Source organism: Corvus brachyrhynchos, unplaced genomic scaffold (genome assembly GCF_000691975.1).
Source record: "Corvus brachyrhynchos isolate BGI_N302 unplaced genomic scaffold, ASM69197v1 scaffold547, whole genome shotgun sequence".
Lineage (NCBI taxonomy): Eukaryota > Metazoa > Chordata > Aves > Passeriformes > Corvidae > Corvus > Corvus brachyrhynchos.
The window spans coordinates 730,090-756,324 of record NW_008239104.1 but is presented as its reverse complement, the minus strand read 5'-3'; the positions used below and the strand labels follow the sequence as shown (position 1 = coordinate 756,324).

General features: G+C 42.6%; 1 protein-coding gene across 1 annotated transcript in view; it reads right to left on the bottom strand.

Moving 5' to 3' along the window:
• The window catches only part of ABCA1 (ATP binding cassette subfamily A member 1), an 84,776-nt gene that overhangs the window by 46,275 nt on the left and 12,266 nt on the right, over window positions 1-26,235 (bottom strand). Inside the window, exons 3-7 of the mRNA XM_017739346.1 lie at window positions 24,343-24,484; window positions 23,366-23,412; window positions 21,062-21,156; window positions 20,087-20,208; window positions 1,618-1,739 (exon numbers count right to left, since the gene is read on the bottom strand). Coding sequence (XP_017594835.1) covers window positions 1,618-1,739; window positions 20,087-20,208; window positions 21,062-21,156; window positions 23,366-23,412; window positions 24,343-24,484 — 528 coding nt within the window. The remainder of the gene's footprint in view (window positions 1-1,617; window positions 1,740-20,086; window positions 20,209-21,061; window positions 21,157-23,365; window positions 23,413-24,342; window positions 24,485-26,235) is intronic.

The window sequence follows — 26,235 nt, the reverse complement described above, 5'->3', positions numbered from 1 at the left end:
AAGAGTCTGAGTTACATTTGGCTTTGCCCGCGCTTGGAACAAAGGAGCTCGGAGCACATGGGCAGGAGCACGTGTCTTTGGGAGGGGGAGGGGAAGCTCAGAACAGGCAGCAACAGTTCTCCAAACCAGATCTCCAGCAAAATCAAAGACATCCATTTTGTGAGTCAGATAAAGTCATTCTGCAGGAAGGGAGAGGTCTGAATCTCTAGTTACCATCTGTATTAGGAAAGTGCTCAGAAAAAATTCGGTGGGCCACTTATCTGCAGCTTAGTGTCCTGTTGCTCAGATTAGCTCTTCCTGCCATCCCTGAGCACAAAATGCTATTATTACTTAGCAGCATCATTCCCAGTGGTCTAGCAGAATCAACTTAAGAATTACATAAACAAGAATACAGCTTGAAGCATTCAAGGAAGAACTAGCTGACTGACCAGCCTTTCACCACCCTTCTGACACACTATGTAGATAAAAGCTAAGCTTTTTTTGTCCTTCCATTATACAACCAATACAGTATGGCAGTCATACAATATAAGGTCAGGTTTTTCGCCCGTTTGAAAATCTTTCTGCCTCTCCACTAACTTTGGGAGAATGACTAGAATGCTATTGCTGCAGTCTTCCAGTTACCCTTCTAGAATCATCTGTAGCATGATTCTGTCTTAATCTAGCTTGAATTTCAGGCAAATTGGATTCAAGTAAAACAAAGCATGCAGCCTAAAATGGATAAGAATTTTTTCTCTGCTTTACATTTTTTAGTAGAATGTATCCTTAATTTGTAGGATAACTTATCTAACTGTGCTAAAACAGATGTGCAGTTGCAGGACAGCACCTGTAACTACAGGAAAACAAAGACTAAAAGGACTATTAATCCATTCCACTTCAATGAAAAGATCTGATCTGGAGCTGAGGAGCAAAATGGATTTCCTCCTCCTTTTGCATACCATCTTTTGCACTCTTCCAAGAGAACCCTGGGTCTTCCTTTGAAGTCTGTTCTGGCTTCTGCACTAGAAAGGATGCTGGTCAACTAATCAATCAAGCCTAGCAAAAAACATGTTACAACCTTGACAATGGCAGACAGCCATTGCAAGACAAGGCTCTAGCTCACTGTCACCACTGGCTATGTTTATGACTGCAATCATGGTACACTCAGGATATCAGGACTCTTGTACTACGTAATGTACAATGTGTCTGTCTTGACGCATTGGCCACAAACCTGAAAGTATAGCTCCTTCTGCTGCACAGGAATGTAAGGCAGAGCAAGACCCAGAAACCCTGCTCTAGTCCAAGCTGAGTGACCGAAAGCAGTCAGAACAGTGCTAGCAGCTTAATTAATGTTTTACTTCCATTAAAAAAAAAATGCAGAAGGAAGAAATTCAGTTTAGCCTGAGTGTACTATTTTCTTCTGTAGGTTGAAGCGTTTGCTCATGGGTTCCCAGCACCATTTTACAGCTTAAAATCAAATAACACAGTAAATTGAGAAAAAGAGGAAAGAAGCAGGGAATACATTTTCCTCTGTGTATCTACAGCACCTGGCATAGGTGGGGTCCAGCACTGTGGATCTTGGCACTACAGCTAAACAAACAACAGACAAGCGTTATGTTAGGAGTTGAAAGTATTCTTTACCTGCTGGAGGTTGACCCCTGCATCCAGCAGCTCCTCTACTGCAGATGATGGCATGGACACATTATGATGGAGGAAGTCAGAGAATGTCTCATTGTCAATCAGGAAATCCCGAAGTTTCAGGTCTGGAAAGTGACAAAACAAGCAACATTCTGGTCACAGCAAAGCCAAAAGGAAACTCGTGTGAGATCTCTGAACAGGAAAAGTCAAGCTGACAAATGGGGGAGAGGGAATTACACAAAGCATAGCACAAAGGGAAAAGAGGAGCTGCTGGTAAAGTGCTCTGAAACTTGGCAGGCTTCAGAAATCTCAATCCATGGTGCCTTGGTCTCAGAAAAACCCCAAACCAACAAGAAGAAAAGAAATCAACCTTCAAAAACAACTCCCATTAACATCATTACTTCAGCTCAATTTGTTCATACGTACACAGAAGCAAGGCACATTAAGCTGCTCCCCTGATCTGAAACCTACTACAGCATTAGCACTTAATCCCTGTATTGTTACTGAGCATGGGACTGAGCTGGTGCATGGGCCACTGAGGGATTTACTAGCCTTTGGTTAATTATGTTAATAGCTGATGTACTCTACCATAAATTTCAAAGTTTGACATATGCAGACACACAGGTATGATACAGAATAGCACGCAGGTCTAGGAAACAATCTTAGCTACTTGGAATTAAAAAATACATTTGCAAGCATTGTTTCCATTTCCTTTCCCAAATGCTTCACCTTCTCAAGTCATTGGTGTTTCAGCTCTTGGCTTTAAAACCAATTTGTACCTTCATCACAGCAGAGGGGAACCATCTGGAAATTATAATCCAAGCAAACTATTAAAGTCCACAAAACTGGATCTTAAGAAGCTGACTCTCACACTGCTCTGGGTTGTTTTCTTGGGTTTTGTGTGTGGGTTCTTTTGTTTTTTTGTTTTGTGGTTTGGTTGAGGTTTTTTTTGAGGGGGGGAGCGGTGTTTAGTTTTAGCTTGTTTTTTGTTGTTGCTGTTTTATTTAAGAGAGAGAGGCCAATTCTATCTCCACATTGCTTAAACAAGCAGTGATGAATAAAGCAGCTATGCCAGGAGGAGGTGAGAGACCAGGTCCTATAGGATTTACCAGAGTGAAGATTTCCAGGCTGAGGTAAGACAACTAGCTAGGTGTCATGCTCTATTTTCTACTCTAGGAGACACGATGCCACAACCCAGAGCAAAGAGTGGAAAACCATGACCTCTAAAGAGAAAGTAATGACATGGAAGAACCAGGGGCTTGTACCTTCCCCCCTCTTATAGGGGATGGCTGTAACAACCTTTTCTCACACCTCTTTTGCAGGAGGGGTCTTTTGGTTGTTCTTTTTTTGTTTGGTTGCTTTTGGGTTTGTTTTCTTTTTCTTTTTGGTTGGTTGGTTTTGGTTTCTTAGGGGGTGGGTTTGGCTTAACTTGGGCAGGTGATACTGTCAAGAATGGGCCCCCTCAGGAAAAAGCATGGTCGGCACTCAGGGTGCCACCGGAGGTGACAAGGGAGACGGGCGGGTCGGGTGCCCCCTCCTGTTCCCTAGGGGGTGGGTTTGGCTTAACTTGGGCAGGTGATACTGTCAAGAATGGGCCCCCTCAGGAAAAAGCATGGTCGGCACTCAGGGTGCCACCGGAGGTGACAAGGGAGACGGGCGGGTCGGGTGCCACTTCTGCTTCCCAGCCCGATCCTGCGGAGGAGCCGGCAAAGGGAAGGAACCAGGCGCTCTGCTCTTGAGGCAGCAAGTACACGGGGTTACTGACGGTCATTGCTCCCTCATCTACATATCCAGTTACAAATTCCCCGTTGCCTTTTTGTTCCACACGAAAAAGTAAATCACCCGCCTCTGCTGAGGCAACGCGGAGGTTACTCCGGGGCAAAAGTTTCTCCCTCGCCCTCCTCTCTCCCACGCAGCAGGACCACTCATGAATATGCTGGTTGTGAGCACGCCGTGCAAACGCTCCACCGAACCCCGTTACCGAAAATCGACCATCAACCCCACTCCCCACCCGGGGAAAGCCTAGGAAAAGATCTGGCTCCTGCAAAAACATAAAGCCGTCCTTTTCTTTCCAGCAGAGGCTAAAGCACTCTGCTTCACTGCAACTGGAGGAAAAACTTCCCCCACCCCGATTCCTTGGTTACTTCCTAAATGTGCCAAACTCCCTAAACACTTCTGCAGCTTGTTTATTTTTTGGTGAGATCATCGACTGTTCAGAAAGTCAGATGGACAAAGGGATGGCTGCCTGAAGGCACACTGGCATGCAGAGATCAGATGTTTGCAAGCTTTTTCATTGAATCTGTCCCCATTTAAGATATTTTTCAAGCTTCTCTTAAAGGACCACATGCCTTTTGGGAAAAAAAAAAAAAAAAGGTAGCCAAACAATAATTCTTCCGCTTTTCTGTTTCCTCATTGTTCTGTTGCTTTTGGGTTTTGCTAGTCTATTTTGTCTGGGCTTGGCTTGGAGGATTTTTGGCATATAGAAGGATGATTTTCCTGGTCAGGGAGATATTCTATGGGCAATTGCAAGAACACAACCTGAACTATACTGAGATTCCTGCTGACCTGCCTGTAATCATGAGGGGGAGTAACAAAGAGTCACCATCTTCCACAGCTGTAATTAACCAGTCCAGCATTAGAAGAGCATTCATCTCCTGCCTTTTTTGTCATGCCAAGCATTTTCAGACTTGCTTAGCACTAGAGTTTGCTGAAAATCAATGCTACCTTCCAAGGAGCTCCTACAAACATCTGAAGGAGTTTTCATCATCATTTGGAGTAAACCATGAAGGAAATAGAACAAGGTTACCAAAACTGTGGGGTAATGTTTGGCTTCCTGACAGCTGATCATGAGCCTGTGATCACTACCCAAGGCCACACTTGAAAGCTCTGTGAGACCAAGGGACTGAATCCCAATACCACAATCCTGCCTGCAGTACCCTAAGCACAAAGCCAGCCTTTTGTACCATGCATTTTCTCCCCCACCCCATCTGGTCCTACTTCCAGGACTTGTGGGTCAGTGTCTTATGCAATCCCTCTCAGTCATGGAGGCATGCATAACAGCTCACACATGAAACCACAGAACAGCACTGAACACTGCAATGCATCTAAATTCTCTCTCTGGATACCTCAAAAAGTCAAGAGTTAAGAGAGGTTTCCTCCTGAAAACAGCCATTCCCATCCAAGATGACTGCTTGCCCACTTGGGCCTAAAGAAATAAAAGAACATTATTTAAAAAAAAACCAACCCTCCAAAAGCAGGAAACAAAAGAAACGGGCAAGTCTTCCGAAGGCTAATACCAAGCTTACTTAATAATGCAAACACCCAGAGTGGAAGAACACCTTTTACCACCATAGGTCTACTACTGTAGTATTTTCCTGCCATAAAAATTTAGACACACTATCAAGTTACTCAAAAAGCATGAGACAAAATGTCAGCTCAAACATTATATAACTTGCACGTCTCCTCTCTTGCTTGAGAGTGGCCAAGAGCATCGTTACAATCAGCTACTGCAAGCTGGTGGGTACAGAACAACACCAGGCAGCACACTGGAGACCAATCTCTCTATGTACTTCGACATGGACATGCAGCCTCTCCTTTCCCCTCCTCTTCATCTTCCACAGGAAAACAAGGGAGCTGCAGGCCTGCATGCTCCCTCACCCCTGGGTTTGGCCTCCTGGCTAAAGCCATAGGCCCCAGCAAGCAAGCCAAGCCCTAGGCGCAAATGGGGAGATAAACTTGAGGTCAGACTGAGCAAACACACTCAAAGACTGTCAAATCTAATGTGAACCACCTTGCTGATGCACTGGTGGGATAGTCAGCATAAATAATACTGAGACAGCTTTTCCCCATGGCAGACTACTTTAACGGTTTCAGTTCTGACACCAAGGGAGCAACAGCAGAGAACAGAGTCTTTGCTTATAAACCATGCAAATAACCCCCAAAACCAACAGGTCTAGTAGGGCTGAAATGCCTTTGTTGTAATTAGCTCCAATTTGGGCACAGTATGGCAATGCAACAAGGAGACCATCCCCATCCACATGAAACAAGCAGAAGAGATGTCCATATTCCATGTGGGACAGGGAGAAAGATCCTTCATATGGTCACATAAGGAAGCTTCCTGCACAACTGAGAACTCCCAGACCTGGAGGTCTTGTGCCTTAACCACAAAGCTTCCCTTCCTCTCTGAAGACACCAGTCAGGATTAGAAAATCACACATGGCAGCATTCCACAGATATTGTCTTCACAAAAGGCACAGCTGTCCTTCATTTCCATGCAGTTCAAACAAACCTTGGGGACTGCATTCTGGGCATCAAAACCAGAAACTCTTGGATTTTTGTACGGCAGAGCATCTCCTACAGGACTGTAGCACTGTATTACATGTTAAGATTTGCATTTTACTGACAACCTAACGTTTTCCAGCACCTTCATGTCTGGGCACAGTGGTAGGCCAGTTGGTTCTTGCTTAAGAATCAAATCTGTGTGATAACAGAAAAAAACCCCAAAACCCAAAATGTAATCAAAGAGCTCAAGACAGTCACATGAATTAGTGAAGAAAAACAACCTCTATGCTTGCTATATTGCTGATTGAAATGAACATCCAAATAAAAACATGCATTATAAAAAAATAGCAAATCAGTGCTATGGGGTCTCTGTTCAATGCAGACCACAACTGAACACTGACTGTGTAGTGAAGAAGTATCTGTGGTCCAAAAGCCACAGGTTTTTAGTTCCCTCTTTCCAGAAACACATCCCCAGTTACTTTCACAAGCTCAAAAGCTGGGTCAAAGTGCAAGAGAAGCCACGGCTGGGAATCGGTTTTATTTGCTGATCTTACTACAAGTATGATCATAACAGGTCCCATAGTAAGCAGTGATAATTTCCAACAATACTGGGAAGATCTACAGACAAGTGGAAAAGAAAACAAAGCTTCTAGGGGCAGGTTACAGAACAAGACTCTTCTCAAAATTCTTTCCCATTCTTTCTTCCTTCACTGAGAAGTGCAGAGGGCTCATACCTTCCTCCAGAAAGTTAATGGTGCAATGTCTTTTCAAATTAAATAGGGTGGGAAAACAGAACCCCATGGAGATTGTGGCTATGTTTTTCACATCCTGAACACTGCTTTCTAAAAATAAAAGGCATGCAAATGGTATTCAACATTATCTCAATCCTGTAGAGTAAAAAGCTCACCAGGTCTAATGTTAATTTGTGGAGTTTCTGCCCAAAGGGTTTGTGCCCATAATCTACAATATGGCAGGTTTTCAGCCTCTTTAAAGCTAACAAGCTCAGTGAAAACACTGTGACATTCAGATCTACTTCCCAGCTTCACATACCTTAACTCCCTACAAAAAACAAATGAAGGAAAGGGGAGAAGGAGTTTTGTGCCTTAAGTTAGTTCAGCAGCTAAGAGAAAAGTAGGGCAATATGTCTGATCTACGGACACGGCTTTTTGTCATCAGGGGATTTCACTCTCTACTTATTCAACACACAAGACTGAAAACAATTACGTTATTTTCTTTATATCCATTGCAGCCGGGGAGACCTGCTAGCCTTTGGCTAAGCCTGTATTCATCACACCCAAATATCACTGTAACACAGAGGCTGGTATTAAATTCTGACCCTTATTTCTTACCACAGAGACTGCTCATAGGGCAACCCAATCATTTTTGTAACAGCAACTAAGGCATCACAGTGAGATGAAACAGTGAGATAGGATGAGGCATGAGATGCCTTAGCTTCATTCTTTAGAATCAGCAAGGTTCCACAAGTGCCCAAAGGAGAAAAAAAAAGAAGTGGGTTCCCAGCTCAGCACCCATCTCCACCAATTAACAGAAGGAGCAAAGAAAGGAAGAATGTCAAGTGAGCTAACAAGGCGTTTCCTTCTCCCTGTACAAAGACTTCAGATTCACAATTTCCCATTCAGGTAAAACTGCACTTCTACAGGAAGGCAAAGCCCAGCCAGATTGCACAGCTGGCTATCAAGTCTATGCAAAACTGTGCCCAGGCATGACTGCAGAACAAGGTCGCAAGGCACCCTGGTCACACAGGCCTGCTTCACCCAGGGCACTGTTTCTTCACTGGTCATACTTCCAGCAACAGGAGGTTTGGATAACACAAGCCCATGGAGATGCTGAAGCTGAGACCAAGAGCTGAAGCTCCAGCAGCTGAGGGCATTTCCTAGTAGCACACACTACTCTGGCTAGAAACCTGTCTTTCAGGAAACCCTCACATGGTGAGACAACTAGGGCAGGCAAGTCAAATGCTGCCACAGAACTACCTTGTACACTGGAACTTTGTATTAATTTTTCATTATCTGGGAAGTATTCCTCTTGAACAGGTGCACTTTAACCCAATGAGTGTGATTTTCACACATTACCTATCACCGTGATTTAATGACAAAAGATGTCTGAAGCTACATCCTATAAAAACAAAAATGGGCTCTCAAATAATTTCAACAGACAAAGCAAAGACTGAACAACTTGCAAATTGACGATAACCCAGAGCAAACTGACAACCACCCAGAGGAAACAGCAATCTCCTAATGGTGAACCATGCTACCCTACTGAGCCAATGACACTGACTGACAATATGAAAAGCAAACTTTTTACAGTGCTGGGCAAGGCAACAAGTTTTCACCTGCCTTCATTATACTCCTAACCTTGGACAACGCATCCAAAAAGCATGACAAAGTAATATTTTTTAAGGTTTTTGGTCTTGGTTTCTTAAGCAGTTACTACGTTTTAATTACTCTTTTCCTCTAGGGCAGCTTTCCCCCTGTGAGGTGAGAATAGCTCTCAGAGCTGCTTGTGTACCTATTAATGCTGGCAAGAGCTAGAACTGTCCTGTGAAAAAGTTGGACAGCCATGCCTTGATTTGCTTAGAAGAAATCAAGCAGCTCAGCAGGCCTGTTGTGCAGGATTTACTAGTGTGAAAATACAAATTTAATTTGCTCACAGTCAAAGTGCTGCTCCTTCTGCAGCCATGGCCTGACCTGTTTTACAGTAGGCTATAGCTCTCTGCTCTGAGGCCATCACACATCAAACAGTGCTGCCTCTGCAGACACTAGATAATACCAAAGTGAACACCCCCTTAGCCAGGGTCCATCATCTTCATATATCTGCCATGCCAAATGGTGATGTGAGTCAAGAAGAAGCAGCCTGCCATTCATCTCCAGCTGCTAGCATCTCTCCTGAGAAGGAATGCTGTGCAACAGGCCCGGGTCTTTCCTCTCATCTTGGGACTGTGACACTGGGACCACCTCCATTCCTCTCTAAGTCACTATTTTTGCTCAGAAGAGCTTTAAATATAGTCCAGCACAATTACTCTGGCAGAAAGCACAGCTCTCAGCATGTACTAATGCACACACACAAACCAGTCCTCAGTTAGTCTTCACTGGGGATACACTGACTTCAGGCATACAGAGCCCATTAAGCCACTGAGATCCCATCTCCACCCTGCATGGGAAGCCAGCAGCAAACACGGGGCTAATACATCCCTTTGTGCAGTTGGTAAAGTCCCAAAAGCCATCAAGCCCTCTTCCTGTATGACACACATGACAAGACAAAGACTCTACGTCAGAAAGCCAAGACACAAGGCACAGAGTCAAAAGCCTCAGTCTGGTTACCACAGCCCTGCTGGCAAACACAGCCTGCAGAGCTCCTGCCTACGGAGGGGCACACCCAACCACCTCCCTAAGCCTCGCATTATGCCACAGAACAGATATTCTCATTACTTTCCCCACTGCAAGGCAAATTCTGTTATCAACACAGACAACCATGAAATAGAGCTTGCCAATGAAAAAAGCAGAAAGAAACTATGCAGAAATTATACATCTAACAGTGGAAAAAAAAAAAAAAAAGCAACCTTAAAGGAAACAGAAGAACAGTCACTGTATTGCTTTAAGAAGCAGATCCTGAGCAGAGCTCCAAATTGCATGGCATTATAACTGGTCGAAAATTCTCATGCTAATGTTCACAATACAAGGACAAACTGCAAATTTCTTAGCCTCTGAACAGGCTTGTCAGTTACAGAGATAACAGACCACAGATGTGACCATAAAATGTATTTCATTATTACAACAAAATTATTTTCAGGAGTGGTAAATGGAACACATTCAGGGATGGTATAGACTATGGAGAAGGTCCTCCAAAGGTCAAACCCAGCTCAGGGCAGGATGGGTTCTTCTACAGAGGCAGAAAGTAAGGGTTTGCTGTTAGGATTTGATTTTCATTGCATGAGGAATATAATGCTCTACATAATATGCAGGTTTTAGATGTTTCAAAACATCAACTCAGAAAGTAAAATATATTAAAAACCCCAAACAATAGAGAAACTGAAAACCAAATGCCATGGTCACATCCAGTCACATACCACTATTCTAATGGCAAACAAGCTTATAAGGAATGGCATTATGCTATTAAACATGCATGGAGCTAAACAGAAGTTGACAGAATAAGCTGTGACCAAGGAGGACCCTGTCCAGAATTCTTTGTACTTGAGCAAGTGACCTTAAATTTAGTGGATATTCAAATCACAGGAAAAAGGAGGACTGGACATTTTAATCAAATGACCATTACTAATAGTAATGAAGTGTTTTCATAAGCCAGCTATGTAAGCATGCATCTGTGAGACTGCTGGTTCAAATGCAACTAGAAGACACTTATATGAGAATCATTCTGAATCCCCAAAACAAGCAGGTAGAATGAATCCAGTAGTACCCTCCAACTTGAAAATTATCACAGCACCACCTATCCAGTTTGAAGAGCTTCTCCCATGAAACTGGCATGGGTAATGAGGAACTGTAAGCAAAATGGCAGGCAGAGCCTTCCAGGATCAAAGCACTCCAACTGTCCTGCACTTGTATTTGTTCTTTCTTACACAGAAAGGCTGATGAGAAGAGAAAAGGCTGCCCCTCCCTTGGGTGTGAAGATATCTGTTCCTCTTACTTATCACAAATTCGGGGAACCTGGCTGACATATGACTTATTCTATAGTTTAGCAAGATACCATGTCTGCAGTCAGCAGATCATAGTAGCTCTTACTTTTCCGATGTTCAGGAAGACCTGACAGCTCTGAATTTAGTGCCAAGTCCTAATGCTCCTTATCTAGCACACTGCAGCACAAGCCACCTTCAGAACAAAGAGTAAAAGCAACCAAGATTAACATGCTAAAGATTAACAACAATAAGCCAATCATTATACTGCACTTAGTTTAACCAGAAACACTGTCTATTTCCACTGAAAACATACCTACATCTAAATTATTTCAACCTCCCATGATTGCTCCCTACATTTCAATTTAGTTGGTCATTGCAAAGTTACCCTTATGGATAGTTCTTTGGGTTTGCTTTTGAGTCTCAAGTCCAATGGATGGAAATAAAACCCTCAAACTTCAGCACTAAAGAAAAGATTGATGAGCAACAGCACTTCAAAATAATTGAAGAACTTTCTCAATCTTTGGGAAAGACTGAAAAACAGATGTTAGAAGATAAGGATTGCCCAAATTCACATGAAGTTTTGACTGGAAACCATGTCTCTCATATTCTGAGCATGACACTATACTACACTACATCAGGATGGTCCCAACAGACCCTGTCTTGGTAGTTTCAGCAGACCCTGTCTTGGTAGTTTCAGAAGCTCATCCTTCCAGCTGGTTTTCTATTGGACTGTCAATATACTAACCATTCCTTCCCTTTGTTACTGACAGAACTTGCTGGCTGAAAATACACCCTGGAGCATTTGCACCACACTGTTTTACACAGAGGGCTGGATTACTTCTAGACACAGAGAAGAACAGTGCTCGCTAGTACTTTAGGAACCTGATTCCATGTACCAGAGTCACAAAGCACTGGAATTACCTGAAGAAAATGGAATGTGTACGGCTGGAGAGGTCTTATGCATTATTTCTATGGATACACTGGTAAAATTCCTTACACTTCCTTAAGGTAGCAGCAGAGATAACATGAAAAACAATGAAAAAGACCAGGTATGTGAGGACACTTGAGGCCTTAAAGGGCTACTTCATTGTCTTGATTTGTGTTCTCTGGCTTGACAGCACACTGTTCCCCACCTGCTAGGCACCAAGCATGTGGAACAGAGCAGGGTAACACCATAGGTGATGGCTGTTGACCATGTTCTCATACAGTTGTGCCTCTGCTACAATGGAAATTGTTGGGACAAGGGACTTCCAAGTTCACATAATGTATCAAGTGTCAAAACCACTTTTCTTTTTTTCCTCCCTACTGTTCTGAAGTAACATTTTGTTGGGTAGGCAGCAGCTGCTGCTTTCCTAAGGAGTTGGTTGGCACGAGCCAGAACAGGCACTCAGAGTTAAGATATTGCTATCTTTGCAGTAAGCTGTCTTTGTCCCATAAGCAAATCTCCTTCTGGCATATATCTATGCTCAGTCAGCTTCAGACATGGTCCAGTTATGTTTCAGCTGCACATGTTAAAATAGATAGAGAACTATAAGGAAAAGATGTTCAGAGATACAATAGTTTATGTTTATTGAGTTCTGATTGTCTGTGGTTATGTAAACCTTCTGACAACATCAAGCAAAAATACATCTAAATATTACCTCAGGTAGTATGTGCCTCTAAAAATATATGTTTAGAAGAACAGAAAGGTTCAGAGAGGGGAAAAAAACCACCACAAAACACCAAAACTCACAGGAAGGAGTCTTATTTTAAATCCTTTAAAGGGTCGCTTATTGCACCATCCTTAAAACTAAAGCTAAATTAGAAAGGGAAAGAAACTCTGGCTGTTTACAGAGGATGTGTATCACAGAACAGCATGAATCTCCCCCACATACAGCACACAGAGTGCTGCCAGGTCAGCATAAAAAAAAAGTTAGGGCAAGATCTTCAGCTAATAGATGACGTACATTCCACTAAATTTTCAGAGCTACACCAATTCACCAGCTGAGGATTCCTGATACACAGGCCTAAGCAATATGCAGTTTTAACAAACTCAATTATTGACACTTAGTAAATACATAAACAGATGCATTTTTTAAAAATTCTGCAACTGTTGCATTTAATTCAATGGATTTTTCCAGAATTTTGAAAACAAAACACATGAAAATATAAGCACAAGACCTGTAAAGTGAATTAAAAGTGTATTTCAAACAATTCACAACTGCTATTCTATAAAACAGAGAAACCGCAAAAAAACTCTAGGACTGGAAGTAGAGACTGTTGCATTTTAATGAAGCCGCAAAGAAATTCAGCAACAGGTGGCAGAACATTTTGCTTGATTTTAGTCAGGATGCTGGTATTAACACTCACTTATTTTATGACCCAAAATATTTAACTAGAACATAAAAGACTGCCCAAAAATTGAACTGACACGTATTTTCAAAAAAATCAGTCAATCAATGCTCTATCTTCTTGTCTGTGTAAAAATGAACTTGATACATCATCAACATTTTTTAAAAGCCATCAGCTTTTATTGCCTCCTGACTGCATTGAAAACTGCCACATCCTCCTGTGTTTCAGAATGAGGGCAGCTGTTTATTTATTTAGCTCACAGGAATGCTGTAAAAATTAGGTAATAAGTGTTTGTAATGAATGCTGAAGATAAAATGTATGATTACTAGGTATAGCTCCAAAGCTGAATATTAACTTGAAAGATATGGGAGGTCAGACCCAAATTAGGCACTCTGGCCTCAGTACCAATCAAACACAGAAGTGCACAGGGCTTTTTCCAAATGGGGCAATTTCATAATCTCCACTTGCATGAGAGCTCAGGCACACGGAAATCCCCTGAGAAAGCTGAACTTTTCATCAGATAACAGTGTTACAAATTTCCTAGGGGACTACTAACACTAAGCTCGATGTGAAAAGTCACTATCCTGCTGTCTCAACCAACCTCAGACTGTAGCTTAAATAAACTGAATGCAGTCTTCCACAAATCAGGCAATTATATTAAGATTCTGAGATTAGAAGTCAATGAAAACAAATGCAGAATTTGCCACAGTGGAAAACATAGAAAATAAATGCAAATTGAAGCTAAAACAGTGTAAGTTTTGGCAACATAGTCCTGACATTTAGCAAGCTATACTGACAAGGCTGCATACAAAGAGGGAGACAATAGCTAAGTGTGAGAGGTTTAACTGTTCACTTAACGCTCTCTACTTTATTTGCTGATTTAAAATAAAAGTCAGTGTTGACAGAGGAGGGTAAAGACTAAAGAAAACACCTATAACTTTTTTAAGATGGTCCTGCTTCTGAGGCACATACTAGTTATTAATTACTGACAAGCACAGCAAGCAACTCTTGTTTTCTTTATCATTGTGTCTGTATCTAGGTAAGTTAAGAAAGAAAAAGGTGGTGCCCTCAAGAAACGGCAATTTGGTATCTATTTGAATAGTTCTGTTGCTAATTGTAGCTATGGGCATTGCTGACTCCCCTACATGCAGTCAAACCATTAACCAGCACTACTGGGTTAGCTGGTTCTAAAGTAACCATACCGCCAGCACAGCCTTATGCTGACAAGCTTGCAATTCTCCTTATGTGTTTTCAACAGGGTTCACACCATCTTCTGCGACAGGATTCTCAGAAACGTTTTTCTCAAGCTCCTGTCGCCTAGTTTAGTGCAGACACTACAGCAAGGCCAGATTTAACTTAACACTGCATGCGTTTTTTCAATTCCCCATTCTAAGAGATTTGAGCCTTACTCTCTCACATCCATACATATCTACCCAGAATCCAAGCTGACATAATTCTAAACTTCTCTGTTCCAAAGCATCTCTGTAGAAACGAAGTTTAGACCAAAAGCAGACACTAAAGCCCAGTCCTACAGAATCAGAACACAGCAATATACATTTTGCTGTATGTGTTTGCCCATCTCAACCTCTAAGCAAAGTCACATAGTAACAACTGCTCATGAACAGCCCCATGGAAAACAAGTATGATTGCCTGGGAACAGATTTAGAAGTACAGCAGACCTTTGTACCTTGACCTCTATCAAGATAATTTTATTATCTTGATAATCACATCCTCGGCTACCAAATAATAAGGAAAGCAAAAGCAGGCTCCATTGAAAGTGGTAATTCCATATGCAGTTATATTGTAGTCACAGGATGCTATTTTCTGAATAATGCAAATATCATGCCACCTAACTAATTAAAGCTACATAACTAACTGCCCTATAAAAAACGTTGCCGTAAGAGTCTGTCCACCTTTGCACATCTCTTGACTGTCAGCCTCCTAGTTTCAGTTTAGGACAGAAGAAATAACAGACCCATTGGATTCACACAGAGACTTTGTTCACTACCTGTAGTAAGGGACTTAAAGCGCCCTTCCAAGAATGTTTTGGAAATGTCTTTCCAGAAGATCCGCAGTTGCCTAAACAATTTCCATTTACTTAAAAAAATAAAATCTAAGGACATTCATATCTGTGCCTGCTCAGCAGCACAGATTTGAAGAAAAAATTAATTAGACAAATGTGGGAAAACTGCCATGTGTACCTGAATCCCCTACCCAATTGACATGGCACACCACAATCTTTGCGCAATCCAAGCACCCAGCATTGGCCGCTTCTTCCACTTGCTCATTGTGACAGGCTGCATCTGACTGCAGCAGAAATCACAGTGGTTCCCCACATGGTCCCAGGCTCCCCTTCCTGGAGGGGTGCTTTGGTCTGGGAGGAACTAGCAGCCAGGAATATCCTAGGGATTTCTGCTGAGGGCTAGTGCAAGGTAACTGGTACTGAAAAAGGTGAAGTAGCCTTCCTACCTACCCTAATAAATCAAGATCTCTCTACTGATACCACAGGGCAACATTTCTGGCAACACTTTTTCTCGACCTAAAGGAAAGGCAAGGACCTGAATGTCACTGTGGAGCACATTACCAGAGAATCCAGGTGTATATTTATGCACAGCAACGCCACCCTGCCACAGTTGGTGTTTCTGGGGGTGAAGGCCACCTGGACGCATGGTTTGCTAGTCTTCATTCCAGCCTGGCTGGCTTTTGCTAGGATTCTTCCCAAAGGAAGCCAGGGAGGAAACAGTTTAATTAGGGTATAAGAATCAATCTGAATGTTTAGCTTGAGGGTGTGGGGACAATTTTGTTAGGGACAAGACATTGAGGAGGGAGTTAGCCATCACCTTAATGTCACCTAGCAGGTAATGTATGACATCCTGTTTCCCTGAGCAGCCTGTAATCATACAGTAATACACAAGTCACCAGAAAACCCCTCCCAAGGCTGTTCTTTAGCCCAAGCCTTCTACAATCCTTTACCTGTTAAATAAAAGAAGCACTAATAGCACTGACCAGACAGGCTGCAAACTCCTTCAGTCTCAACATCTCTGTGCAGCAGAGTGCAACATCAGCAAAGAATGCCACCCAGTTGATGTTTCTCTCCTACCACAAGCAATACTAATCCAGCAAACAACAGGGATAGGCAGGGCACGTGTGGAGTAATAGCCTGAGATCTGATACAATTTCTTAGGCAATGTTTGTTTCCCTCTGCCTATTGCATTGTTCCATTTTTGTTTAGTTGGGTTGGCTTCAAGAAAAACAGAAACATGCCCTTTGGGATCACTGAAAACTAAGAGCAATGGAGTAAATATAGCCAGGTTAGCTTATATCTGCAACTTTCAGCGATAACAAAAGAAGACGGCTTTAATTATACCTGATAATTTATTACCCTGTGGCACTACAGAACAAAGTATTTTGGAGTCCTGAAAACAGAAGGGAAAAATAAAGAAATGTACCTCAGCGTCAATAGCAAGCTGTATCTCCACCTTTCAAAACAGAAGAAAAGCTTATTTCTTGCAAACACTTAACCTGATAAAATGACATTGAGGCCAGCTGCAAATTCAGGGCCTGCAAGCAGCGATCCAAACCTACTGCAGCTGGCAATCCCAGCAACCTTGTCATGTTCTTGAAAGTGCCGTCACCAAGGTCTTTGACTCTCTGTTCTGAATTGCACTCTGCCTTATCATGAGTGTTAAAGACCTTGGTGACATTGCTGGACAGACATGTAACAAGTGGAACAGAGAGGGCACCTGGCACCTGCCTGCAAAATTGATCATGTTATGGTATGTGTGCGCCTGCACGTAGATTTCACTGCCCAGGGCTTGCTGGAAGCGGCCACACAACAGCACTGCCCATAGAACGTGACAGCTGCATGTGCTGAACTCCCTCACACCACCAGTTAGCACTTTATCCTGGCCAAAAAAGGTGCTACATGAAGCAGCACTGGACTGTTCCTTACTGGTAACACCTTCCTCTCCAACAGAGAGCTCTTCTCTGCTGTTCCTTCTCAAACTCCTGCACAAACAGGCCTGTTATGAGGAATTATCTCCCACCTCATCAAGAAGTGCCTAAGAGACAAAGCCTGTTGGAATAAGTGCATAGCATGGCCTGAACAAAACCTTAGTGTCCTACCTTGTCTTTAATGAAGACACTGACTTGCACATACCTGTGCAAGCACCTCAAGCAACCTCCCATCTTAAGTAGGTCTCTCATCCCCAAGGTTCAGCTCATGCGTAACTTCAGATCAGATGACTAAGAGTCACACCTTGACCATTAGTTTGTGAGGGTTGTTTTAAAGAAGGTTCAAGCAGAAGGACTTTGGCAAATGGTCTCCAAACAGATTCCAGTGTCAGAAGCCAGATACAGACATGAATACTCTGCGTGACTAGCATTAGCTCCAGTTTGTATGCTGGCACTGAGGGATCAACTCCTGGAAGCCTGTTTCAAAGTCATCAGGCAGCAGCAGGAAGAATGTGTGAGGGGAGAAGGGAGCTGAAGACACTCCAACAGAGCCCATGTCACACACCAGGGAGCATACAGTCCATCCCACTGGGGAAGCTGAAAAGCTGCATCTGTCTGCACCACCAATTCACACAAATTCAGGTCCAGGCCAGAGTTAAAACATACAGAATATTATAATGCTTTCAATTATTAGCTTATTGATAATTAGCCTTCCTGCTACTGGGGGAAACACACATATACAGACAGTGCTTTCAGGCTGGGTGGTGCACTTACATCTGGCATCCACTCCTACTGTCTCCTTAGGTTCCCAGAGTCACTAGAGGAAATGCCCCAGAGTGAAGAGGATTTGCATCTCTCACACCTCATCGTCAACAGCAACTGAGAGCTGACCTTCCTTGCACAGGAATCTAAGCACTGCTAAGTATAAATACATGAGTACTTCTAAGATTAGAGGATGCTGTTCCATGCATGTTGTCAGAGAATGAATCACACAGCCAAGAAGTGGGCAGCAGGGTCCATCAAGCTGGAAGGCTTTGTAAATGAGCATAAGAAGGACAAACAGGCTTTGTTCTCTAAAAGCCTTACCAACAATGGACATTCTGTCATTCTAATGACACATTGGCTTGATTTTTTGATTATACATTTGAAATATTTTATTGTAGAAATACAGTCTGATGACTGGGTCTGAGGCTTGTTTTTGCAGTCAGTCCACTAATCTTTACAGTGGAGAGAAACATGAGCCTTCTGACTTTCAACTTGTACAGTACTCCATATGCAAAACTCTTCTTGGAATCACTCCTCCCCCTCAAACCTTCCCAGCAGCAAGAGCTTCAGCTTACGGCTTGGATAGTGTTCTTATAAATGGCCATGTCTGACATTCACTGCATGTCCTAACAAAAAACACCACACCAGCATCTACTCTCTTTGGAAGAGTTAACTTGCCAGTACAAGTGTAGAAGTAGTACTACTAAAGTGTAAAATACTACAGCTAGAAGTGTAAAACCATTAACAACAATATCTGTCATTCTGATGGAGAGAGCTTGTTCCCAGCAAATCAAACCAAACAACTGAAGATATCCAAGAAAACAATATTAAACTTTTCCTTGGGAAATAGTCATCTTAACTCATTTGGGCTGTGTTCCTTATGCGTCCATCTCTGCACAAAGGGTTCACTCTGCATCCTCTCCCCTCTGAAGCTGCTGCTCACCAGTTCTCTGAGTAAAAAGAGAGGAGGCCTGGTGGTATGGATACTGAGCTCCTCAGCAAGGAGAGGTGCCCTTTATACACAAGTATCAACTAATGCTCAGAGTCAGTAGACCACAGTATTATGTGCAGATCTGGTCACATCAGGATTCTGCGCAGCCCTGAAGGGGAGAGAGGAGGGTTAAATACTCAAGACAAATACCTTGCGCAGTCCATGTCTGAACATGGATTCAGCACATACCTGTCAACCTGTCACTAACAGTACAGATTATTCCAAGACAACCTGCAATGTACTGAGCAACACAGGAAAGAATGTAAAAACACCATCTCTGCTTAAAGTGTGCTCAGCACACATCAGACACTATGTGACACTATTCACATCATACCAGGTCAGATATTTTTCTTCCTGCAGTGTGCCTGAGCCATCTTCAAATGAAGAGAGCTAAGAAGAACTACAGCTGTGAAACCAAGGACAATTTTCACAAAACACTAAAATACCACCTGTGTCCAAAGAGCTCCACATGCTGCACAAAGGCGGTAGGTGAAGACCCTCAATGGCTGTGCTCCCTTTTCTATTTCCCTGCTGTATGTCTTTCTAAACCATTACTTTCCATCACTTCCACTAGACACATGCCACACTAAAACAGCAGCCAAGATAGATAATCTTTCTGGGACGAATATCCCAAAAACCTTTTACAAGGTATCATGTCAGAGAGATCTGGCAATAGCAAGAGATCTGCCACATTTCCTGAGACGGAACAGTTCTTTCACGTCCCAGCTTTGCTGCAAGCTTCCCATGTGATCTCACACTAGTCACTCATTCATCTGCACAGGACAGGAAGGCACATCATCTTTTCCCACAAGCTAAAAATGGGAGGATTCTAATTTTTCATGGGAAATAGGGCTGTGAAAGCCCCCTAGACAGTTTTCTTTCATACCCTGCCATTCAAAATCCTGCCAGACAGTATCAGAGAGTGAAGTATACGACACGAAACAGTCTTATAGGAACAAAAAAAACCCTCCAAAAATCAAACACAAGAAGGGAAATGGATGCTTCATTGTCAGATAATAACCAGCTTTCAGTCTGTAAATTGGAGGCCAACATCAGCTTTTCCCCATCTGCGTTCTTCCAGCACACTTCCCTCTGGAGCTCAGGCGTTAGAACACTAAATTGTAGCTACATTGTGTTCACTGCTTGACAGAACACCAAAATAACTAGCACTCTCCAAAAAGACACGCTACTTGGACTCCTTTGAGAAAATGAGCACTTTGACTAACTTCAGTGCGCCCAGGATTATAGTTTCACATCCAAAACAGCTGCTGTTCTTGGCATTGCACACCACCCCTCTTCTCTTCCACCAAACAAAGAGCACAAAAAGCTCTGACACAGGAGAGGCTTAAGGTACTTCTGCAGGATTGGAAAAGGTTCGATAAATTCTGAGTTATAATTGCATATATTCACATGATGGCACATTCCTGAAATTTACACACACACATGGAATTAAACAGACCAGAAATACCAGATACTGACTCTTTCTTTTAGGCTCTTACCTAAGGCAGAGGAATTTCCCAACTTGTGTAGTTTTCCCAGGACCTTCTGGACATCCTTTATACTTGTGTCCTGTTGGCTGTACAACAGTAACCTCCTGGCATCCGAGAACAGGCGGGAAACACTGGGGGAAAACAGAAAAACAACTAGCAGTCATCAGCTCTGTGAGCCACCATCCACAGATACAGTTTTATATACCAATTCCAAACTTTAATCCCCTTTGGTTATGTCACTCCAGCACAAAAAAACTCTTTGCTCAGTGAACACCCTGGGACAATCCAAGGAGCCCAACAGAAGATATCTGCTAATGCAAGGTCAATGTAAGTTACATTGGGAACATCATGCATTTGAAAGCATTTTTAGGACTGGGATGGAGAGGGCTTACTGCTGCCTATAATCTACTGCTTCTTAGAAGAACAATAATTTAAGAATCTCCTTGCTCCTTTCAAATGCTTCTCCAGGTTGCAGACACATTATACTCTGCACTAAGCCTATCTTTCCTGACAGTATGAATGTAGCAAGTAAGGCAAGGTATAGGAAAGCTGGCCATCAACTGTGCTTTCCGCATCATGTTAGCCAGTAATAAATGATAAATGTCAGAGAGTATCCCCTAAACCTGTTCAAGTGCCTCACACTCTATAGGAAAGAGATGCTCTGAAAAAAGAACATCTTAAAAAGGCTTACCTTTTTATGGGTCAAATTCTGAGCCCAGGTAAGAGAATGGACTCAGTCCTTACCCAGGCAGCGCTTTTCATTCACCAAGAGCTTCAGGTGCTTGGACTTGAAAATTCTGCACACCTACCACCTGTCTGCTAGGCCCTATGAATTTGGTAACTGAAGAATCTGGTACTTCAGAGGTAGTAGAAATTGCAAACCCCCACTAGCATAAGATTTCATAACTAGCTGGTGATTTCCAAATACCCCATTTCCCCACATTTTCCCCAGAATAGGGATGAGGCAAAAGCAGACAGACTCACATGGAGGCATTGAAGTTTCCAACAATACCAGGGGATTCCCCAGGAGTTGGGTAGCGGAAACATGGGTTGTTGGCATTGCAGATGATCCCATTCACCTGGAACAGAAACACAGGAGTTAGGAGACAAATACATGATACAAGCTTTTACTACACAACATTGTATTTGAAGAGCACTGCTAACCCTGCACTGGGTATTGCCCCAAAGTGCTCACGAAAGAGCAGAACACCCAACACTAAGAAGGACTGAGCTTATATTAGACTCTCCACACTGCTCTTTTTGCTGAAGTCTAAATCCTTCTGCTAAAGAACTACTGAAGTTGTAGGCGAGAGTTTACATCCTGTTTAAGAACAAAGCAGTAACAAACTACTCATGGCAGATATCCACCAGTAATGCCACTTGGATACTTTTGAATCCCATACCCCCAATGACAGGGCAGGAAAGGCCTGCCTTGTATAATCCTGCATGTTAGATAAGCTGTCAGGCTGCTTTTTGCAGTGAGCTCACTTCCTCACCCCTGCACTAGGAAGGAATCCTGGAAGAAGGTTGTGTCCCCTCCTCGGTACCTCAAAGCTCAAGACTTTGAGGATCAGATGCCCACTCTTCCCTCTGGTGTCTACCTCATCCTCCCAGCATGCCTGCTATCACTCAGGGGGCTGGCTCCTCCACTACCCCAAAGGAAGTACCAAAGGCCAAGAAAGAGGTATCAAAGTTGCTGAATTACAGCAAGAATGGTTAATGTACGTGGCTGAAGGAAGATGGGAATCTTATTAGCTGGAGAAAGCCAAGGACTCTGTGCAGGAGAAAGATGAAGGAAACTAAGGTTTATTGTTTCCAGTACCCAGGGAACCCTTGTTCCTAGTTCTCTGTTTAAAACAGAAGAGCTCTTTACCTGAGCTGTCTGACTTTCGTTTGATTTTCCTTTTTTTGTCCTTCTTGGCTGAGAGGCTTGGGGAGGAGGTGAGGGTAGAGGAAGAAGAAAAATGCTAAGACTTTCATATTCTTTTTGTAAAATTTCCCAGAGAATCACCTTCTCTGTCCTCCATGCCTTTCATTTTACATTGTTAGTAACTCCAAGAAAATGTTCAGAGCCAATACAGAAAGAGGAATGGCACACAAGAGTTTATAGTAACTTTTTACAGACAGTGATGCATGTAACAGCAGTTTCTCCAAGAGTAAAGCGGGAATCTGTTGGTTGTAAATCAGATGAGATACACTGAAAACAGAAAAGATTAGTCACTTCTTGTCAGATTCTCTCCCTCCCACTCCCAATAAAGTGAATTTTGAATACCTTGAAGAGTCAGAGGAACAGAAAAGAAGAGCTCTACAAGACACAATCTAGCTCAACAGCAATCTAAGATATCTTCTCTGACTGGTCTGGTGAAAGCCACGTAACTATCACTTCAAAGTTAATTGTTCCTCCATATTTTAGGAGGAAACTTCCTCACACTAAGCCCAGCCATTAGAAACAAGAAACCCTGACAACAGTCCAATTCTTGATTCTTCTCAAACAGGGAAAGAAAACTGAAAATTTTACTTTTTTGTTGAAAAAGACTATCACTAAAATACTGAGGCTATCTGGAGGCTACAAAGCACTTGCACACAGCTCTGCTACTGCTATCACCAGGCATTACCTACAAGTGATTTCAGAACAGCATAGAACACTGCCACTACAGAGAGCAATCCTACTTCCCTTAAGGCATCCACAGGGTTGCCAAAGAGTTCACCATGAACCCAAAAGCCTTCTTCCTTTCTATCTCTGCTCACAATGCAGCAAAAACTGCTTCACTTCACAGCACATCCACATCTGTCAGCATGAGTGAACATTCAGTAAAACCAATCCAGACAACACAATTTAGAAACCTATTCGCAGAAACTCTTCAAAAAATGAAGAGGAATTAGCCATAAATGTGAATTAAAAATTACCAGATGCCCTACACTCTATAACTGCTGAGGACAATGTAAGAAGGAAGACAAAGCAATAACAGTCAACATAAATGGGAAGGAAAAAGGATTGCAGGTAAAAGACTCAAAACTATGCTTATGACAGCATGGTGCCAGAGCAAATGTTTTATGAGAAGGCTACTGACTAGCAAGATCAATCTAAGTAGTTTTATGAAATCACAGCTCTTGCTAGGATTGATTTTATGCAGCCCTGCTGTACCTGAAATAAACTACCATTGAGGCTGCTAGCTATTTATAACAACTGAGTAGAGTGCTTATTGCTTCTCTTCAGCTTCATGTCTTATTACAGGTATCTCTCCTAATGTCACTGTAACTTTCAGTCAGAAGAGGCAGTTCAAATACCATGTAAAGTATGAGATTTAAGGAAGCTTCAAGTGTGCTGTTGAATGCTGAAAAAAGCAAGTTAGGCAGCACATAGGACCAGCAGAGTCCAAAGTGTAACGGGAAACTGCAAACACTGACATCTCAGCTTTAAAAGACACTTACCAGCTTGAACACCTAGCAAACAGCACAAAATGCCCCAGCCATTGCAAAGACAGGATAAGTGCTGTAAAAGCAAGTTCTTTCCTCATTTTAAGAAAGAAACACCTCAGAGGGCCCTTCAGAAACATGTTTTGCTGACCCTTAAACCGTACCTTGCAGTAATCAGGCTAAGGAAAGATAAACAAAGAGCTCTTCCACAATCAGCTAATTGCAGTATGAAGCTATCACCAAACACAGTAAAACAACAGCATGTTGCTAACAAACAAGTCATGCTTCCTAAATCAAATGTCAACCAAAGAGGCCTATAGCCATTTATAAAGAACAAGCTTCCTTTGAAAGAAAAGCAGAAATTTGCCCATTTAGGGTGCAAAGAGAAAAGTAGAATTGTTTTTTCTCAGCAATGTATGACTGTTGAATCTACTAAAGGCAGAGCTGACACTGTAATGGCTAGAAGGAACAGAATGGCTCTTGTGCTCTTTAATGTGATACATTAATGCACTTTACTACCTGGAAACAAAATTGCTTTCTTAGCGATCAGAACACTGCATTCTTTTATGCTAAGTCACATACAGATCAAAAATGAAAAATAAGATACGGGTTCTGTGCAGGTTTTATAGATTTGTCACAGCTGTACAGCAAATTCTCAGGTAATATGAATACAAAATGAGAAACAGCAGGAAAAAGAGCAGCAATGTACAGTCCTGGAGCAACATCATCAGTTAACTGCAGTTCCCGAGGTGGAAGCAAAGGAGTTATTAAATCCTCTTGCAGATTTCTGACTGAAGTATGGAACCACTGCTCTTTGCATCTTGCCAGCTGCATTATTACCTTCTAACCATGAAACAACAAGCATTCTGGGTACAGCTGCTGTGTTTGGTACTTACATTCATGCTGCTCATAGGGCGGATATGAAAGTCTTACAGAGATCAGGATAAAGAAGATAAACAGAGGCCAGGCAACTTCAATCAGCAGCTGGAACTGGAAACAATAAAGACAAAGTATTAAGACATTATATTCAAAATAAAGGTCAGAATAGAAGTTCTAGGACAATCCACTTGTAAGCCAGAACAGTTTTGTAAGCACTGTCTCTGCTGGTTAGAACTGTCTTTGCTTTGCCTATGCATTCCAGGATCAAGAAGTTTGTTCCTCCAGCTTCAGAGGATAATCTGCAAAGAATTAGTTTTTTCTCATTAACATGTGCCACTTATTCAACTAAAATGGATGTGCTAAAGGGCTATTTTTGGCTTCTTTTTATAGTTTTCTCTCCCCTTACTGAAAGAAACCTCCCAATCAATCTTTCTAGCAATAAGCTGAATTTTTTATCCCATTTTTTCAAGTAGTGGGGTACATGTATCCCATTCTCACAGTAGACCATTAAGCATCTACCCTAACACATCAGACATGGAAACTGTGCTGATACATGCTATGCCAACTCTTTCAGTGGTGCAGAAATATACTGGTATCTAGAAAGCAGAGCTACAAAGATTAGGCTCATATCTAGTTTCTGTTCTAACGTATATTTTTTCCTGAAGGTAGGCAGCACCCACTGGTGCAGGTCATCTACAGAAAGGCAGTGAGTATCAGGTAAATAAAGAAAGAACTCTGTTATTTAGAGGGATGAGACAAGAAGAAAAACAGCGTGCTATTAAATACACAGCATTTCTTAGACAGAGAACTGAAGTGCAGAAAAATTCACTGAGATGTGTCACATCCCACAGAAGCACGTGGGAAAAGCAGCTCTCCAGCCTAGAGCTTCTGAGACACAAGCGAAGCTTCCCAGACTTGAGCTTCACTAGCCACACCCCTACTTTCCCACTCCAGAAAGACTGCCCAAACATTTATTTTCAGTGAGCTATGAGACAAGGAAAATCTGAAAGCTTTTTATGCTGCTACTTCATATGTTTTTCATCCATTAGGAGTAAGAGAACAGAGTGTTTCCCTGGTCAAGTGAAGAAAAATCTTTTCCACTTCTTTCCTGAAAAACTCAGTCTTTTCTAATAAGAGGTCTACATCATTCTCCTTAAAATCCAAAGTGTAAGACCTGCAACCCAGTGGGAGACAGAATCCCCACCCACAAACATGTTTTTCCATGTTCCATCCTTAAGAGCTAAAATTGGACTCTTGACACTCAGCACAAGGCACTCCATGCAAACTTTGAGGTCAGAGACTTCTAGGTGACTATGGTACCTCAACATGAGCTCACACTGTAAAAATAGGGCATTAAAACAAAGGTCACTTGATCCAGCAGAGGAAATGATGCAGGATGGCTTTTCCCAGATACCCTTAATAGCTGACATTAAACATCCAATAGGAGCTCTATCTAAAAGGCATAAAAATTGAGCATCAGTCTCCCAGGCAATCCTGGTAACAGTGCCAGTCTCTGCAAGATAATTTTGGGATATCGTTACCCATTGGATCCTGAGATTAGCTCAGCTGGTTAGAACCAGCTATGGTGCTAATAACATCAGGGTTGCTGACTCAATCCCTGTATGGGCCATTCACTTAGGAATTGGGCTTGATGATCCTTATGGATCCCTTCCAACTCAGAATATTCTGTTGTTGGGGTCTCCTCCCCCGCCGTGTAGCCCTGGCAGAGGGGCCCTGAGGGCACAGACACGGGGTTTCCCTGCCCCTGCTCAGCCGCGTTCCCATTGGTTGGTTTGTGTCCCCTGCGCGGGCAGAAGGACCCTTGGTCCCGTGACTGGAACAGTTCCTCGGCAGAGCTCCGG